The sequence below is a fragment of the Dermacentor variabilis genome, chromosome 5 (assembly GCF_050947875.1).
Source record: "Dermacentor variabilis isolate Ectoservices chromosome 5, ASM5094787v1, whole genome shotgun sequence".
In the NCBI taxonomy this organism is placed as follows: Eukaryota; Metazoa; Arthropoda; class Arachnida; order Ixodida; family Ixodidae; genus Dermacentor; species Dermacentor variabilis.
In genome coordinates, this window is record NC_134572.1 from 193,484,896 (window position 1) to 193,504,433 (window position 19,538).

The following is a 19,538-nucleotide window of genomic DNA, read 5'->3' on the forward strand; positions in this document are numbered from 1 at the left end:
TCTGAAATTCGTAGTACTGAAAGCTTTTTACATTGAAAATATATAGGCATTTTGGCGGGAATTAAAAAAAAATCATAACTCTGAAAAGTTCACTAATGTGGTGTTTGTAGTAATGAGATTTTACTGTAAACAAGGCCTTCCAACGCCAGCTGTACACAACCACTATAACCAAATATGATATAACCCCATAAAGTTAACCCTAGCTGCCTGGAGGATCAGAAATTCAGAAGTGAGAAGAAGACAGGAAAGATTCAAAGTGAGTGAAAGATGTAAGTTGAAGGGAGAGAGAGACAAGAAAAGGCAACGACCGATTTCCCCCGGGTGGGTCAGCCCGGTGGTGGCGTCTACGTGAAGCAGAGGCCGAAGAGGTGTGTTGCATGTACTGGGGGGGCCTTAATGGTCCGAACACCCAGCATCACCTCAACCCCCAGGATTACCCTTTCCCTGGACATGGCTGAGCTGCACACGATTAGACGCAGGAGGGTCCAACCCTCGGGTGCTCGTGTATGCGGGGTGCCAATTGCTGTTTTTTTTTTAATTTGTATCCTACTGTAGAACGATATTAAGACCATATGTCCATGAAAGTAGTGTTTATTAGCCACATTCTAAAAATGCTGCAGGGCATTTTTATTTGTGCCTGATCACTATCAATTTTTATTAATTTTATAAAACAATATATCACACTGTAATCGTTACTACCTGCTAGAAGGGACTTGAGGCACAAAATAAGACAATGACTAATATTCCGACAGCAGAGTGTGTTACTAAATTACCACCTGCATACATGCAAGAGGCAAAATTACAGCTCACGTCAAGCATATAAAAATAATAACAGCTGTATTTGGTGCAGTACTATTTTATACATACAGTAAAACCTTGATAATTCGATCTCGGTCTATTTGAAAATTCAGGAAGTTCGTCGAATTTGTGCAGTCTCGTAACTTGCAATGCCAATTATACCAAATAACTTGAAAAGCCTGCATGCATTCATCTGGGCAATTTGAAGTTTTCGGCTGTGGCTTCCGATGCTGGCATGCTCGCAATACACTTTTGGCTTAAAAATCTCAGAAGCAGTGTCAGAAATACGGCAGCTATGACATGTGATTGTTTCTGTCTGCTAAGGTTGACTGCTTTTGGTGCTTGCAGTACATAAATGCATGGCCATTGGACTCCAAGAGAGCTGTGCACCAGCCGCATAGCTTTCCGCAAAAACTAACACAGCATTTTTCTTAACATGCGTCATGCATCATGATACCATATATCAGTAGTATCATGATTCACGACAGTCAGGTGTACTGGAGATACCACCACGGCCCAAAAGGCCAGCCCTTAACTACAATTCGGCCCAATCCAAGATGGTGAAAAGGCATGTTGCAAAAAACTGCATGCGCGCTGCTCTCAAAAAGTCTTCTGCCCATCAGGTTGTGTGCAGCCCGCAGCTCCAAGTACTACGCCTGTGCAATGCTGGCTTTCCCACAGAACTGTTGGCTTCTATTGCAGGAAGCCTGATTATAGAAGTGAACCTAGGGAGCCAGACATGCCACAATTAGACTGAATCCAAAAAGACATGGTCTGTGGTTGTGCCATATGTTTATGACCTGTCCCACCACCTCAAGAAGGTGGCTGGGAAATGTGGCATCCTCGTAAGCTTGGATGTATGTGCAATATCGTGAATGGTGCTGCCAAGGCCAGCTGCACAACAAAGCACACAGCACATTTCGTGGAGAGTAGAGTGGGTGTGGTGTACCGGATACCACTTTTATGTGCTATGTTGGCCAGACCAGCTGCTACGTCAACTAAATATTGAGAGCATCGCGCAGGTCTTAGGTCACTGGTGGGGGTGTGGACATTTGGCGGATCACTGCTGGCAGTGCTCATGCATGCCTGACTTTCAGGGCATCCGTTGTGGGGATGCGCGACTCTCGCGCGTCCCCTGATATGTTTTTCCCACATAGCGCATCTCCTGTAATCCGGCTTCGCGGCGTGGCCTGGCGCCCGCGGCGGTCGGAGTGGTTGAGGCGCAGTACGAGAGATGGCGCGAGTGTTGCGCTGCTAACGCCACCGACAGGTGGGGTTACTTGGGCGCCGAAAAACAAGGCGCTTGCTCTCTTTGGTTCGGGACAGCAAGCAGTGCGGACGTGCCGTGCCGCGCGTGCGCTGATCCTTGCTTCTGCGAGACCGTCTCGCGTGGCCGCCTTCGAACGCGCCACCGTTCGCGTGACCGTACGCGCGAACGACCAGGCGTTGGGATCCAGCGTGGGGCGAACATATTTGCTCGCTATCCGGTCGCGGTGAGTCAGACTTCTAGATTTGTCGCGCGCCGATCGGCATGTTTTGTGGATAGCAACTCGGCTAGCAGGCATTGATCTATGAAAGGTGCAATAATGCCCTTGTGATGGTTTGTACTACTGTGTTGTCATTCCTTTGTCCCAAGAGCATGGGTGTGAGAGACCCCACACCGTGTCTTGTGCAGCTTTGTGACGCAGCAAGTTAGAGAAATCTTTCAGGCCTTGTGCGTTAGCAACAAAACTGATAAATGTGTGAGTACACCTTTGAGTGGCCTTGCGTGCAAAGAAAAAAGCATATCTCAAGCAGCACAGGAATTCCTTTCAGTGACAAATGCGTGTTCGGTTTCTTTTTTTACGGTTTTGATCAAGCATGTATGATGCTGTTTTTTCGCCATTAAACCTTGAGTTGATGTCAAGTGCCCGTCCAGTCTTTCTGTCTCTTCTTTGTGTTCGCATTCCTTAGTGCTTGTTATGATGTCCAAGCTCTGTTATCCACTAGCCCTAATTTCTGTGTTGAACATAATTAGCAGTCTAGAGATCGCCACCCTCGGTGCAGCGAACTGCCATACCAGGCAACTGCACATTAATTATTTAAGTAGTCCTGCCGCACGGAAAATAAATGTGGCATGCTTGTGTTGCAGTTTTGCCCTTCTTGGTTTTTTCCTTCTTTTGAGTAAAGCCCAGACCACACGTACGCTTGCCAACATGCGCAAGCCCACGTCTGCATGCACTGTGCCTACCACGCCTCGCAAAGAATGGTGGTTTGCATCTACAGGGGACACACAACAGTGCACGCTTACTGGCGTCACTCATAGCCGCCTTGGCAGTCGCCACTTCATACTTTGTTTTGACAGTGTTTCACAATGCTTTAATATTTATAAACATCATTGTTATCACAGCGGCGCGACCATCCCCTCCAGAGCTGGTTAAGAAGACGGCTCATGGACACAAACGCACTAGAGTGTTCTCTTCTCATGCTACATGCCCGTGAGCCATCTTCTTCTTCACCGGCTCTAGAGGTGATAGTCCCGCTGCTGTAATTATATTCTTAGAGCTGTTAAGAGCAGCACAAAAATAAAAAGTTGACAGTCACTTTAGACTAAAGAGAATGAAAGGGAAAGCCTGCACACTCACGAGACATTAATTACTTTACATTCTAACTTGAATGTGTTGTCACTTCCTATTACTTGTTCGATCCCACTAAAGGTTGTGGGTCCCGAGTGCCTTAATTAACTATGTCTTAATTATCTGTGCCTAAATTAACTTCACTTTAATTAACACCATAGGTCGTGGGTTTGACTCCCACCAAAGATCGAGAGTTCAACAGCCAGAGAGGGTTGTGGGTTTGAGTGTCTTAATTAACTCTATCTTCATTAACTGTGTCATAATTATCTTACCTTCATAAACATCAAGGATTGAGGATTCGACTCCCAGAAAAGGTCGTGAATTCGAGTGCTTTAATTAATTATATCTTAATTAACTTTGCCTGAAATACCACCAAATACCATGTGTTCAACTCCCACCAAAGGTTGTGGGGTTGAGTGCCTTAATTAACTATATCTTAATCAACTTCACTTTAATTAACACCAAAGGTCATGGGTTCAGCTCGCCAAAGGTCAAGGCTTCAAATCCCAGAAGAGGTCATGGGTTCGAGTGCTTTAATCAACTTCACCTTCATTAACATCAAAGGTCGAGGTTTCAACTCCCACCAAAGGTTGTGGGTTCAAGTGCCTTAATTAACTAATCCTGATTAACTCTGCCTTAATTAATTTCACTTTAATGAACACCAAAGGTCGTGGGTTCAACTCCCATCAAATGCCGAGGGTTCAACTCCCAGCAAAGGCTGTGGATTCAAGTGCCTTAATTCATGATCATCATCATCAGCCTTGCTACGCCCACTGCAGGGCAAAGGCCTCTCCCATACTTCTCCAACAACCCCGGTCATGTACTAATTGTGGCCATGTCGTCCCTGCAAACTTCTTAATCTCATCCGCTCACCTAACTTTCTGCCGCCCCTGCTACGCTTCCCTTCCCTTGGAATCCAGTCCGTAACCCTTAATGAACATCGGTTATCTTCCCTCTTCATTACATGTCCTGCCCATGCCCATTTCTTTTTCTTGATTTCAACTAAGATGTCATTAACTCACGTCTGTTCTCTCACCCAATCTGCTCTTTTCTTATCCCCTAACGTTACACCTATCATTCTTCTTTCCATAGCTCGTTGCGTTGTCCTCAATTTAAGTAGAACCCTTTTCGTAAGCCTCCAGGTTTCAGCCCCGTAGGTGAGTATTAACTGTACCTTAATTAACTTTGCCTTCATTAACATCAAAGGTAGAGGACTCCCAGCAAAGGTTGTGGGTTAGAGTGCCTTAACTTATTATATTGAATTAACTATACCATAACTAACTTATTTAATTAACACCGAAGGTCAGGGGTTCAACTCCCAGAAAAGGTTGAGGGTTTGAGTGCCTTAATTAACTATATATTCATTAACTTTGCATTAATTAGCACCAAAGGTCAAGAGCTCGACCATCAATGGTGGCACCATCAATTTTGGTGCCATAGTGCCGGACTGTCAATTTTTCGACCCGTGAGCCATCTAAGGCTTTTGCCTTAAAAATACTTTCTCACAAGATATAAATCTGGCTCAGTGAGCATTGATTGTACCACGTTCCAGCTGCACAGCCAAGTGTGCTGATGCATGGCAGCCAGAGTGCGAGTGAAATGCGGCACCGGAACCGTGCCGCATTTCCACGGATACAAACCATGTCGCACCGTCTACGCATTTATGGGTGCACAGACACGAGCTTATGCAAGCGTACACATGATCTGGGCTTAATTTGAAGATCCGAGGAAGGCGAAGCGGATGCGTACCCTCTCCTGCATGGGGGTGAGGCACGACGCATGGGGGTGAGGCAAAGGTGAGGCAGAGGGGCGGGGAGGGGTCCTTCTCCAGCGGCTGCTACTTACTGTGCGGCCATGCGGGCGTCATATCTTGAAAGCAATATACAATGTGGCCCAATTGAGTGCCCGCGTGGGCTTCATCTTCAAAGCGATCTGCAATGTTTGCAGAGTGCGTGTAGTGCAGGTAGCTTCGTATGCAATGCGCTTTCTACGTTTCGTTCATGTTGAAGCGAGAGCTGTAATTGACTGGCTGCTACTGCCACAATGCCTCACTGCGCAGCATTTTTCAGCGAGTTTCCGTGATAACCTAACGAGATGTGTTCATGTTTACTCGGGCGTGCGTGACACCGTACTTGTTAATTTAGTTAGTAAGCAAATGTTTACAAGTTTATATGGCTGATAAAGCTACTATCCTTACTTCGTATAGCTATCTACTAATGTGCTACCGCAATCGATGCTTCGTTTTTCGGGTGAAACTGCAATGAACACACACATGGAGCAAGAGCCACCTCAACATCGGGGTACGTCAGACCACGTTGGCCACGTCCGGTTACATTGGCTGCGCCAGTGATTCGAAGTATAGACGTTGTTCATGCCAACGTGATTTAGCGTGTGTGCGCGCATGCTCACGCCATGTTGGACTATATATGCGCCTTAACCAAGCATTTTTTTTTTCTGACTTTCATTAGTTTGACTTTTGTATAATTTGAATTTTCATAGCATCCCCGTGGAATTCAAGTTAATGAGCTTTTACTGTATTTTAGCAAGCTACACCCGCATGCCATACCATATTTAAAATAACAATGGTGTAGACCACCGCATGACTTACCCAAAGGACGACGGCCATCATTTGTTAGCGCTGGCCGACTGCCTGGTTCTTCGTACAGGTCAGACTCGGGGCGTCCATATGGCAGCCGTGTCTCAACTGCACAACAGAGTTGCAAAGTCCCCCATGCAAGACCACATCGAAAAACTGACCATTACCTTGTAGCAGGCTCCAAAGATGGCCAAGTTGAAAAACTCACAATCATCATAAACCCATTTTATGCCCACTGCGGAACGAAGGCAACATTCAGCACTCCAACAACCCTTTTCCTTTGTCAGTGGACTCCATCCTATGCCTGCTAATTTCCTAATCCTGTCAAACCACCCAATAATCTGCTGTTGGTTCTTCCTTTCCATTACGCCATTACTATTATACTAGACTGGTTAAGTGTTCTGTTGAACTACACTCCTTCTCGTTGACCTCTTTTATAATATTAGCTGCACTTGTTCCTTCTGTAATTAACATTTGTCTTCTTTGGATGTTAGCACCTATTTTTGAGTCTAGATAGCGAGAAACCAACTGGTGCACTTGCACTGAGCAGACTGCATGTGTGAGCCATATTTCAACGGGATTCTTGGCATGAGAAGAAATCTAATGGATTAATGGATGCACACTGTGTAAATACTATAGCTGCACGAGTGTTCAACTGCTGGTTGTCTCAACAATTTAGCTCATCTGTTTTGCCCATGTGCTTCTGTATGCGCATATTCAAGGGTCTGCACCCTAAATAAATAAATTTGTACACATAGTCAGGTGCTGTCCACAGTGTGTACGATGTGTACGAGGGGTACGAGGTGATGCCGGCCTTAGAATCAGGGTCGGCCTAGATTCGAGTAAATATGGTACGGTACTTAGAGCTATGTTAAGAAACTGCTGGTAATTTTTTGGTCACTGAAATTGAATTTGTAGATAGAAACAACTGGTGTTCTAATGGTCAAGACGTCAATTGTGGGGTTGTAGAGAATCATAAGAGACGTCAAAATGAAGAAAGGCGTACATCAAAGCAAGGCTGCACCAGGTGTTAGCTTTTTTCCAACAAATATAGAAAGCCGGCAAGACATGAAAAATACCATTTGACTGCACACATACACACAAAGAATAGCAGCACCATCAAACACTCTCAGCCACAAAGAAAGCTGTTCATCCGATACTGGGCCAAGCACATGTGTTCTTTCCACAAAGCGCAAACAGTTCCAGATTATTATTGAGCATCAAGATCAAGAAAATGCACTGTCCTAAATGTGATAAAAAACTTGCTTTCCAATTGAGACTGTTTGCTGGAGCTGCTATCCCATATACATGGGTGCGCAGTCACGTGGAATTTTTCGTATTTCGCAGGCTTTCTCTATTTGTTGGAAAAAGTTTACGCCTGAGGTAGGCCTTGCTTGAAACGCCTCAGTTTGATGTCTTACTATTCTCTAAAACTGACTAATTGACATTTTGACAACATGAACTATAATTAAAAAGTTGTATAATTACTTTTAATTACTTCATTGGATATCAGGGACAAGAAAGTTACTGGTGATTTCTCAACAAGACTCTCAAAAACATGCACTTGGTCTCACTCACATAGAGCGATCTAGGTTTTTCTAAAACATAGCAAATGAGTTGGGACACCCTGTATACCCCAAAGCAATTTTGGCAAACGTGCAGGGTAGGTATTTGCATAGTTTTTTTGTTAGAAGCCTTGGCATCTAAGCAAACAGCGCATGCTCCTGGTGGTTGTTGCTATGACGCGCAAGTCTCAACATGGTGCCTCCGAGATTTTTCAGCATGCCGGGCAGTCACCTTATCTCAGAGGCCACATGAGGAAGCCGCACACCCCCTTAAGGTCATGCATCAATTCACATTAGCGATAAAGGCAGCATTTTAGAGTGCAGCTTTTAGGCATTCATTGCCGCGGCGAGCGTCGGCGCTCCCAGTGTAACTGAGAGAACACACACGGTGAAAGATGAAAGCGAATGTGGCACGCAGCGGGGGATGGAAAAAGTGGCGAGAGAGAAGAGCCACGAGGAGGAAAGTGGAGAGGAGGGCACAGCCGAATAATGAGGCAGAAAGTGAAGAAGGGTATGGCGAAAGCGTGAGAAGAAAAGCATAGTGCGGTGACGGTGGCTACGAGATAGTGCCAGAGTAGTGCGCATCCTCTGGCGGCTTCTGTGCATCACGCCCACGTGTCACCCATGCACTGGCGCTTGCGGCTTTCAGATTAGCGAGGCAGTGGCACCACACTTTGCTTCGTTTGCAATGTGCTGCACGAGACCCATTGTCCATGCCAGCCAATATATTGTGAAATGAAAACACATATAGAGCTGCACTCAAATTTGGCATTGGGGAATATCATAATCATTGGTGACCTTTTTTGTTTGTTAGTTTTTTGTTGTGTTTCTTCAGTTTCAGTATCAAAAATTCTATTTTTTCGAGCTTTTCATCTCGCTTCCACTTCTATATAAAACGTGAAATTTTGCAAGGAGGTGCCTCTATAGCTACATTATGTTAAACTAGGCTTTTTATGTGGTTCAAGATTTTGTTGCAGCTGGCCTTTAAGCGAGTCCCCAAGGAAGCAAAGCTTCAGTTGCTGCTACAACTTACAACAGGCCTCAACTGGGCTGACCAGTGCACAATTCAAGCAGCCACTCACGAGTGTTGCTTCGGCGGGTGCCATAGTCCTCCTCTAGCACACCACCACATGGCCGGCATTCGCTTGGTGCCTGAGACGGACTACAGCTGCTTGGTGGCCCAGCCTGCAAGCAGAGAGCATGGTTTGTGTTACTCGCCACAAGGGACAAAACGCTCTTTTACTCCTCACTAAAATTCATTGAATAAGTCAGCACTAACACAGAAAAAGAAAGATAAAAGAGCAACCAAGTCACACACATGAAAATTGCAGACAAATGATAGGCAAAAATAAACTACTAATGTACGTAAAAGCAGTGGCTAGTTGAATAATTAACTAGCCAATGCTTTCACCTTAATAGAATTAATTTCTAGCAGTGCAACAAACACTTTCTATCTGCTTTCACTGTTGTATGTGTCCTTAGTGCTGCTCCCACCTAAATAAGAATAATCTATACACAGAATCAAAGAGTTCAGCATCTTTGGGTGACTTAGTGTACCAAGAAGTCAACTAGGCATACCTACGCTCGCTAGTTTCATCCAAACTTCATCCACCTGCTCCCCAGCACTCTCATCTACCACAATTCACATGGCCTTGAATGAACCTATTTTTGGTAAATGATTACGTCTATGCTAAACTATGGCAAACTCACTGCAAGAACTCATGACATAGAAACCATAAAAATTCATTCAGGGCTGGAAACTTCCATTTAGTATTACATGGAGTTTGGTAATATGCAATACAGTAAAACCTCTCCGGATTTCATGAGACTGAAAAGAATGTCTGAATTAACCGAATTTCAAACTACCGAGGGTATCAAGAAAACAATAAACAAATGCTTACTATGTCAACATGCCTTCTTTTACCGCATGAATCGGCAAATCCTGTTTCTATTTTGCACAAAAGCAGTGTGGTAGCTGCAATTCTCATTATTTTGTGACTGATCAGTGCTCGCAGCGAGGAAGGACTTACGGCTTTGTTCGCAGCATGGCCTGTGTCTTCATCTGAGGTGCACTTTTCGCTACAATGTGCACATCCCGATTATTTTCTCACCAGTGAGCTGATCACCAACAGATCATTCCTCCACCACAATGTAGCCAGTGCTCTGTATCCTTGACAGCTTTACACCGAGTCAAAACAAAACTATTGTTTGCCGCAACCACCACAGACGAAACTGTGGTCACTATCGATGTGATAATGAATGGTGACCTTGTGGTTCTGAAGGCACGTGGCCGTCGTACACACTGAGTCAAAACGAAATTGCCATTTGCTGCAACAACTGCAGATGAAAGCGCAGTCGCTATTGAGCCAATCATGGATGGCGAGTTCATAGTTATGAAGGTACGCAGTCGATGTGCGGCTGACGTGCGCACCGAGTCAAAACAAAAGTAGCGTTTGCTGCGACCGCTGCGGGAGAAACTGTGGTGGCTATCTACATGATCAAAGATGGCGACTACGCAGTTATGAAGGCATGTGGCCAATGCAGTGTTATGAACAGTGGTAAATGCAAGAATAAAGCAGGGTGTCTACCGAGTTGACATTTCCAAATTCCCAGAGTTTTCCATGTTTTCCCTGAGCACCTTTGCAAAATTCCCCGAATGAGCCAGAACATTGTTTTATGTCAAGGCAGGCTGACACCGTGTTGCTCAGTGCTGTCACTCTCTAGTAAACATGTTGAAACAAAAAATGACTAAATCCAGTTTGAATAGTAAGGAGTAATATCTATTTTATTTAAAAAGAAAACAGAGGGCACAGCGAAAAAAATGGCAAAACCCATTCCAAATTGTGTTGAACATATTCAAATACGAATGAAAAGGAGATGCATACATAAGTAAATATTTTTGAATATGAGCTATTTCTATCAACTGATAGCAAGCTTATCGGTATGAGGCCTGAACTTAGTCACGACTAAGATTCTCTTTCTACAGCTGGAAATTCAATCTCAACTGTCCTGATGTACTCTCAGCCCGTACAAAACATCTCAGTGTTGGGTTTCTGTGCTTTAAAGAGTTTATTTTGGTTTCAATGAGGGACACCTACATCTCGGTGTCAGCCAACACTTTGTTTCTTGAGCTCAAGCTCCTTCAAAGAGGCGGCGGCACGCTTCCTTTTCCGTTAATTCCTCGGTGCGTCGGTACTTTTTGTCCTCATCTTCCTTCTGCCATGCGTTCACCCCATTGATCATTTGAAGCATCATGTTGGTCAGTTGTGCAGTCAATGTGCGATTTTTCAGACTCCCTAGGGGCTACAAAAACATCCGAAAAATAGGGCAGTTCGAAAGAAATGAATGCATGTCTTTAACTGCCCTTAAGGGCCAAAATTGCCACAGGCATGCCCGAAAAAGCTCTTAAGGCCTGCCAGTACACTCATTAGGCATATCAGTGCTCGTACTGTGACAGGAGATGGGGTGCACGCGTGTATAATTAAGGAATACATACTGTGTCCCTCGACAATTGCCAGTTCCCACGCTTGTTATCCTTCACCGCGTAACAATGCTGTACTAAGGCAAAGCTAGCTTTCGGAGACGCATTACGCAACGCATTGTGCTCTGCGAGCTTCGAAGCCAATCACGAGGATTACAAAGGCGGATTCGGTGCCATTGCTGACAACGGTGAATTATTTCAATTAAAAACACAGCACCGCACGGCAAGAAGCTTAATAGCGAACGTAGAAGCAGCTAGGCCTAACGTTGCCGCAGTGATGGCTATGGCTGCCAGCGGATCTGCATGCGAGTGCCGGTTCAAGGCGGCGAGGTAATCAAAATGGCGGCGGCGGTGGTGGCTTTAGTAAATGCCATTTGAGACATGCAGTCAGGGCAATATACATTGACTATATGGAGAATGTGGTGGTGCCGCAAAGCCGTGCGAATTATAGGGCATGTTCAAAAAAACGGGCGTCTGGAAAATCGGTCGATAACTACTCTGGCATACCTCGTGCCGATGACACGGCGTCAATGACGATACGTTGCAATTCCTCTGTTACTGGAGCCATCATTAACACGACTTTCGTTCCCTTTCAATAAAGTTACAGCAAATTTTCCCTGATAAAAGCACAAATTCACTGAGTTTTCCCCGAGTTTTCCCAGACTATTCAAATTCCCTGAGAATTCCCGGTTTTCAAGGTTGGTAGACACCCTGATAAAGGCTTTAAAGGTACAAGTAGGCACGAAGCATTCTGGCGTTGCCGTCATTCATATACGGTTTCCAATGATGACTACAGTGATACGGACTCCGCCACTTTGTTTCGGTCAAATGCTAACACTTTTTTGCTCTTTTGTGTAGCACATGTAAGGTGCTCCGTACTCACAGAGCTCCGAGAGTTGTCCAAATTAATTGGGTCTCTTCCATTACCAGTTCCTGACAGTTCCGGACTGCTTGGGACAGTTGTGCCACATTCGATTTTGCTCAGACAGCTTTGAAAGCTTCATCCACTCGACTGAGAGTTGTCAGAAGTGCATTTGTTTTTTCATGGAACGGAAGTTCCGGCTGCCTGCGGACCGTCGGAGCTACCCTATTGGAGGTGTGCGGCCAGATGTGTGGATATGTGCAGAATTAACGAGAGGTCGATTGAATTAATTAATGCACATGCCAACTGGGACCAGAGGACAAGTCTAAATTATCAGATTTTCCAAGTTAACAAGATTTTAATATACTTCCCTTAATGGAGTTCCACTAAATCAGGCATTCCCACATGATACAAAGCTACCTGGACATTGCATTCTTATGTACAGTGTATCAAAATTATTCATATGGCCCATTCACACCGGCTAACAAGTTGTCCACCGTTGTCTGCAACAGCGTGAGAAGTATGCTGTCAACGGCCTTGTCATTGACCAACAAATGTTGGGAAACATATTCTCAACAAAAACTATTTGGCCAACTGTTGGGCAATGTACGGCTACAAGTGCCAATGCAAAAGCCAATGTACAAGTACAAAATGTAAAAGTACAAAAGCCAATGTACGGCTACAAGTGCTGCACTCGTCGACTTAAGCAAGAGGTTAGCGGATCTAGAGGGCAATTATCAGAAACTACTACCAATGCAAATCGAGATACAGACCATAAGGACGGATACCGAGCAAACAGCAAAGCTTGTGCACACTCTGAATGCCCGCGTTGACGATGCAGAGAATCACTCAAGGCGAAACAATCTCGTGTTTTAAGGCCTTCCTGATACAGCAGCATCAGAAACGTAGGCCGCGTCTGAAGAAAAAATTTTACGTCTATGCTCAGACCACCTGAACGTGCCACTTGAACCTCAAGACATAGAGCGAGCGCATCGTGTTGGTCGCTATTCTGCTAATCACCTGCGCCCACTAATTGTTAGGTTTAATCATTATAAGAAAAAAGAAATGGTGCTCTCAAATGGGCGCAAACTTAAGGGCACTGATCTCAGCATGGGTGAGGATTTTTCCCCGGCAGTTAGGGACGCCCGCAGGAAACATGTTTCGTTTGCAAAAGCCAAGTCTGTGCCATTTTCTTTGCGCTTTAAAACTCTTTTCATTGGTTCTAAGCGCTACGTGTACGATGACGCATCGCAAACAGTGAAAGAAATATAGCAGTCATCGCATCATCAAAAAACAAGCCATCCCCCTCGAACGAAACCTATAGCGCATGTTTCCCTTTCAATAATTTATACTAACATACGAAGCTTCATTCCAAAACGAGAGCATGTGTCTAACCTCGTGCTGTCGTCCAACAGCAACATTCTTGTACTCACGGAAACGTGGCTTTGTAAGGAAATCTATGACTCGGAAGTGTTGGCTGATTTGCCAAACTTCAGCGTCTTTCGAAAAGATCGTGCCGGGACTAGAGGAGGAGGTGTGCTTATTGCCGTTAGTCAACAGCTATCATGCTCTGCCATTAACATCACATCAGAATTAGAAATACTGTTTATTCTATGCCAAGCCGCCCCACAGTCCATAATTTTAGGTGTATGTTACAGGCCCCCTCGCAATAGCGCCGACTTCGCTTATAATCTAAACAATGCACTAAATGTGGTTTGCTCTCGCTATCCCAATGCCGACCTTCTTCTTTTTGGAGACTTTAACTTACCAGACATTGATTGGCACAACACAGTACCCTCTCTGGTAAGCCAAACCGAATCGAGAAATTTTCTTGATGTTTGCCTCAACTTCAACCTGACACAACTCATGTTAGAGCCAACGCGCGTCACCCAAGACACTGCAAACATATTAGATTTACTACTGGTCAACCGTCCAGACAGTTTGTCGACCATCACCTATCTTAGAGAAATTAGTGATCACAAGGTCATCCATGCTTCTTTTCGCTTTGCTCCAGCTCTGCGGGAGAAGCGGGAGAAAACTATACACTTATACGACAAAGGAAATTATGATGCAATATGTGAACAATTACAGAATTTTCTACCTTCCTTCCAAGATACGTTTCATAACTGCAGCATTCATGAAACTTGGCTGATATTCAAACAAAAAATAAACAACTTAGCGAACCAGTTTTTACCCAAAATCACCTTTCGCACACATGAACAAAAACCATGGTTTAACAATTCGTTAAAAAGACTAGAAAACATGAAGAAACGCATGTATCGTGCTGCAAAGTGCAGGATGAACACGTGTGCATGGGAAAAATACTACACTGCTGAATGCGCATACCTATCAGCGATTTGCAAGGCGAAAGATGCATTCTTTGGTGATGACCTTCGGAAACTTTTAATCAATAACACGAAAAAATTCTGGCAGGTGATAAACCTTCAAGAAAGGCACAGTGTAACACTTACCAATGAAGGTGGTGAAACGGTCGACGATGTAGAGTGCGCGAACCTTTTTAATGCAGCTTTTGTCTCGGTATTTACAGAAGAGCCTACCACGTCCCCTTTTTCTTCGCGTACTAACGAAACAAGCGTTATGCCAACCATTACATTTTCCCCAGCTGGTATCTCATCGTTAATTTACAACCTTAAACTCACATCGTCAGCCGGCGTGGATAACATTAATTCGAAACTGTTAAAGAATACTAAACACGTCACCGCGGTGTTTCTGTGTTTGCTATTCTCGCAGTCACTTTCAACTGGTGAAGTACCACATGACTGGAAGGTGGGGAGGGTTGTTCCCATCCACAAATCAGGTGAGAGGAATTGCCCGCTTAATTATCACCCCATTTCATTAACGAGTGTGCCTTATAAGCTCATGGAACACGTCATGTACACAGAAATCATAAAATTTCTTGACTCGAACAAGTACTTTCATTCTTCACAGCATGGGTTCCGCAAAGGCTTTTCCTGCGAAACACAACTGGCCATTTTCCTGCATGATATTCACACTAATTTAGATTCTAACCTCCAAACAGACGCAATATTTCTAGATTTTACAAAAGCGTTTGACAAGGTACCACACCAACGTCTACTACTAAAACTTTCTCTTGCGAACCTTCACCCCAACATTTTGCGATGGATTGAAGCGTTCTTGACAAACAGATCTCAGTTCGTTACAGTTAACAACCGCGCATCTAACCACCTACCAGTGACTTCCGGTGTACCGCAAGAATCTGTTCTTGGACCCCTACGCTTCTTAATATACATTAATGACCTACCCCTGCACGTGTCTTGCAACGTTCATTTGTTCGCAGACGACTGCGTCATTTATCGAACAATTACTAGCACATCTAATCAAGACTTACTTCAGGAGGACATTAACTGTTTACAGCAATGGTGCGACCGGTGGTTAATGGAACTTAATCCTAAGAAATGCAACTTGATGGTATTTTCTCGTCAGCGCGACCCATTTCCTTACCAATACACAATTAATAACATTCCCGTGTGTGCTGCGCAGTCTTACAAGTACCTAGGTGTTGCTATATCTAACGACTTATCCTGGCGAACACACGTCAGTAACATCATTTCATCTGCTAACAAATCGCTGGGTTTTCTCAAGTGTCATCTAAAACGCGCCCCCAAACCTGTTAAACTACTGGCCTACCAGTCAATAGTCCGACCAAAATTGGAATATGCATCCGCCATATGGAATTCGCACCAAACATATCTCATTAACGCATTCGAAGCCGTTCAAAACCGCGCCGCAAAGTTCATCCATTCTAATTATTCATTTGACGTGAGCATATCTTACTTGAAGAAAGAATTGAATTTACTTCCCCTTTGTATGCGCCGGCGCACTGGAACCCTTTCACTTTTCCATAAGTTTTATCACAGCTCGCTTAATCAACCACCCTATATCCTCCCCGCAGCCCGAACATCTCATCGTACACACCACACTTTTCAAGTGGGCCGCCCTCGCATGCGCACTGTTACCTTTTCCGCCTCATTCTTTTGCCATGCCACTACAGATTGGAACAATCTGCCCCAACAAATCTCCGCCATCATTTGCCCTTGTACGTTCATGGAGAGTGTCACTGCGCACTTTTCACAATAGAAATGACTTGTGTTAATAGACTTATATGCTTGTGCAACTTTAGTTTGTATTACTTAGTTCTATGTTTTTGCGCTGACGTATGTAACCCTTTATCACATGCAGTTTTTTGTTGTTGTTTGCGTGTTCACTTATGTATTATGCAAATTATGTACTAATGTATTCCCACCCCTTATGTAATACCCCTATCAAGGGGTCTTTAAGGTAATAAAATGAAATTAAATGAAATGAAATGCTATGTTAGGCCCTTAATTAACACTTGCCTTCTCTAAAATCCTGTGTCACGAAGTGACTCATGCATCGCAGCTTAAGTCTTTCTGCATGTGCCAGTAGGACACGTCGCCATGGATATGTGAGAAAGCAGTGGATGCTACTGATGGTATAGAAGGTGATATGCATATGCAAAGTAATCACAGTAGAGATAGCGTTGCAAGCAAGATACAAGCACACTTGTACCAGCAATGTGCTGCACAACGAAAATGCAGGATAACCACGCTGCACCTTTAGACATAAAATTTCAGTTCTCATTCGTAAATGGCAACTCCAAAATTCGTCACTTGTGCTGGCAACACTGTCCAAATAAACAAGAATGGCTATGCCATCCCAGTTTACGGCAGCTCTTTCGCTTGGTGTGTGCTCAAGTTTCTCGGTGGCGTAGAATCTAGGTGTTTTGACGATGACGAAAGGGTCTTTACTGCCGATAACCTTATTTTGACTGGTCTCAAGTTTTTCAGTGATGAAACTGCGGATATAGTTGTGCTTTGCGTACAAACGCCCAGCCTGCCTAGAGAGCAGTATCAATGCTTCTTTAAAAACAAGCCTATCAAGTGAGCCGAAGGTTAAAAAAGGTAAGTGTTTGTGCATAGCGAGCCTCCACGAAAGGTGCAAGCACTTGTTCACGGCATCGCTCCACAGCTACAGGTACAATACTCGACTGTTTTTGACCTTCTTATAAGCAACTCTGCACTGTGACTTGTGTTGCAGCATGTCACATAGCATCCCACAACCTATAGGCAGGAATGCCTGTTGTGCCTTCAGAAGCTACAGACGGATATTGTTCACCGATAGAATGCCGCTAAAAACTTTTTTAAGTTACCTGGTCCCAGTGTGTCTCTGGAAATAAAAACAAATGAGAGTTCCTTTTGTGAGTCGGGGTGCACCTTTCTTCTTACAGTTAGTTGATACATGTGATAAGGTCACTTGATCATGCTTGCAGTATGCAGTGTTTGAGGTAAGAGCCCAGGCTTGGGAACACAACAGACACCCGCCACCCACAGGAATTCTCAAACCCCGGTGAAACGTGAGAAGTGAATAACAACCAATCACACCAAGTTGAGTTTCTTCCAACAGGTTTCTAAAATTTAGCGAGGATTCTTTTTTCTGGCAATGTTACATGTCTTACTGTAAATGCATGGCTTGCAAATGAATTGAACCAGTTGTAGTAAAATTTACATGTGTGCACAGTGTCAGAAAGCAAACTAGTGGCACTGTGTGCAGGTCGAATGCTCCAAAGCTGGAACAAGTGCTGTTTGCAGTTGCTTCCAAATTTCTTGTGGGCAAATAAACTGACAACTCTCTGCGTTGAATGAAAAAACAGCATCTTCTGCCTGCACAACTAAACTAATGGATGCTATGAAAATGATATGTCACCTCACAGCATAATGTGTGTCCCGATCAACTTCAGACCTTCGGAGGTAGCTATCATTGCTGCTACAGTGCCTGCAAACAAAAGTACATTAGCGAGAATATTTATGGAGCTTAAAGTATTAGTAAAACTAATGCTGTGGCAGGAAACTATAAACTAACAAAACCAAATGAAAAGTATGCATACATCACTATAATTTATTAAAGTGCCTGCCTATAAATAAAGTGCACTCTGCTGCTTGAAGTGCAGGCAAGATATGTAAAATAAATAAAAATAAAGGAATGTTCTACTCGCCGGGAAGAAGTCATCCTGAGTGAACCGTTTCGAACAAACTAGCATAGTGTCGGTCACCTTTTCCCAATGTGGAAGTATCCTATTCACGTTGCTGTCCGACGTGCGTCGTCTGCTTCTTTAGGGAAATGATGAAATCATACATTGCTGTCTTTCCACCGCGATGACACGCATAATGACACACAACAAAAGTATTTCAACATTTATCCTTTTCATTTTCGGGCTTATGCGCGGCAGCATCACAACGATTTGGGTACTACGAGGCATTCAGCACATGCCATGATGGGAGATCCTCTTTTACTTCAAGCTTGAACCTGGATCGGCTGTTTCTCGGTGTGGCTGTGAGGTCGTCGTCGTCGTCATCATCATCATCATCATCATCATCATCATCATCATCATCGTCAGCAGCAGCAGCAGCAGCAGCGTGCTTTATGTCCACTGCAGGACGAAGGCCTCTCCCTGCGATCTCCAATTACCCCTGCCCTGCGCCAACCGATTCCAACTAGCGCCAGCGAATTTCTTAATTTCATCGCTCCACCTAGTCTTCTGCTGTCCTCGGCTGCGTTTCCCTTCTCTCGGTACCCATTCTGTAACCCTAATGGTCCAATGATTATCTAACCGGCGCATTACATGACCTGCCCAGCTCCATTTTTTTCTGTTATGTCAATTAGAACATCGTCTGTAACCGTTTGCACTCTGATCCAAATCACTCTTTCTGTCTCTTAACGTTATGCCTAGCAATCTTCATTTCATCGCTCTTTGCGTGGTCCTTCACTTGTTCTCAAGCTTCTTTGTCAGTGCCCAAGTCTCTCTCTGCCCCATATGTCAGCACTGGTAAAATATTGTACACCTTCCTTTTCAATGATAATGGTAAACTTCCAGTCAGGAGCTGACAACGTCTGCCGTATGCAATCCAACCCATTTTTATTCTTCTATGAATTTCCTTCTCATGATCAAGGTTTCCTGTGATTAATTGACCTAGGCAAACGTACTCACTCCTTCACAGACTCTAGAGGCTGACTGGCGAACCTGAACACTTGTTCCTTTGCCCGGCGACTCATCATTATCTTTGTCTTCTGCATATTAATCTTCAACCCCACTCTTACGCTCTCTCTGTTAAGGTCCTCAATCATTTGTTGTAACTTGTCAGCATTGTTGCTGAATAGAACAATGTCATCGGCAAACTGAAGGTTGCCGAGATATCCCCCGTCGATCTTTACTCCCAAGCCTTCCCAGTTACATAAATAGCTTTAATACTTCTTCTAAGCAGTCAGTGAATAGCCTTGGAGAGATTGTGTCTCCCTGTCTGACCCCTTTCTTTATAGGTATCTTCCTGCTTTTCTTGTGTATAATTAAGGTAGCTGTAGAACCTCTGTAGATATTTTCCAAGGTATTTAAGCATTCTGTACTCCTTGATTACATAACGCCTCTCTGACTGCTGGTGTCTCTACTGAATCAAATGCCCTTTCGTAATCTATGAAAGCCATATAGAGGCTTATTGTACTCTGTGGAGTTCTCGATAACCTGATTGATAACATGGATGTGATCCATTTTAGAGTATCCCTTCCT

At 44.2% G+C, this 19,538-nt stretch overlaps 1 protein-coding gene across 3 annotated transcripts in view; it reads right to left on the reverse strand.

Annotated features, from left to right (window-relative positions):
• pyd (zonula occludens-like protein polychaetoid) overlaps nt 1-19,538 on the reverse strand; it is a 468,585-nt gene that overhangs the window by 126,100 nt on the left and 322,947 nt on the right. For all 3 annotated transcript variants that reach the window (XM_075693885.1, XM_075693886.1, XM_075693884.1), the window contains exons 15-16: nt 8,657-8,759; nt 6,022-6,117 (exon numbers count right to left, since the gene is read on the reverse strand). In XM_075693885.1, the coding sequence (XP_075550000.1) occupies nt 6,022-6,117; nt 8,657-8,759 (199 nt within the window). The remainder of the gene's footprint in view (nt 1-6,021; nt 6,118-8,656; nt 8,760-19,538) is intronic.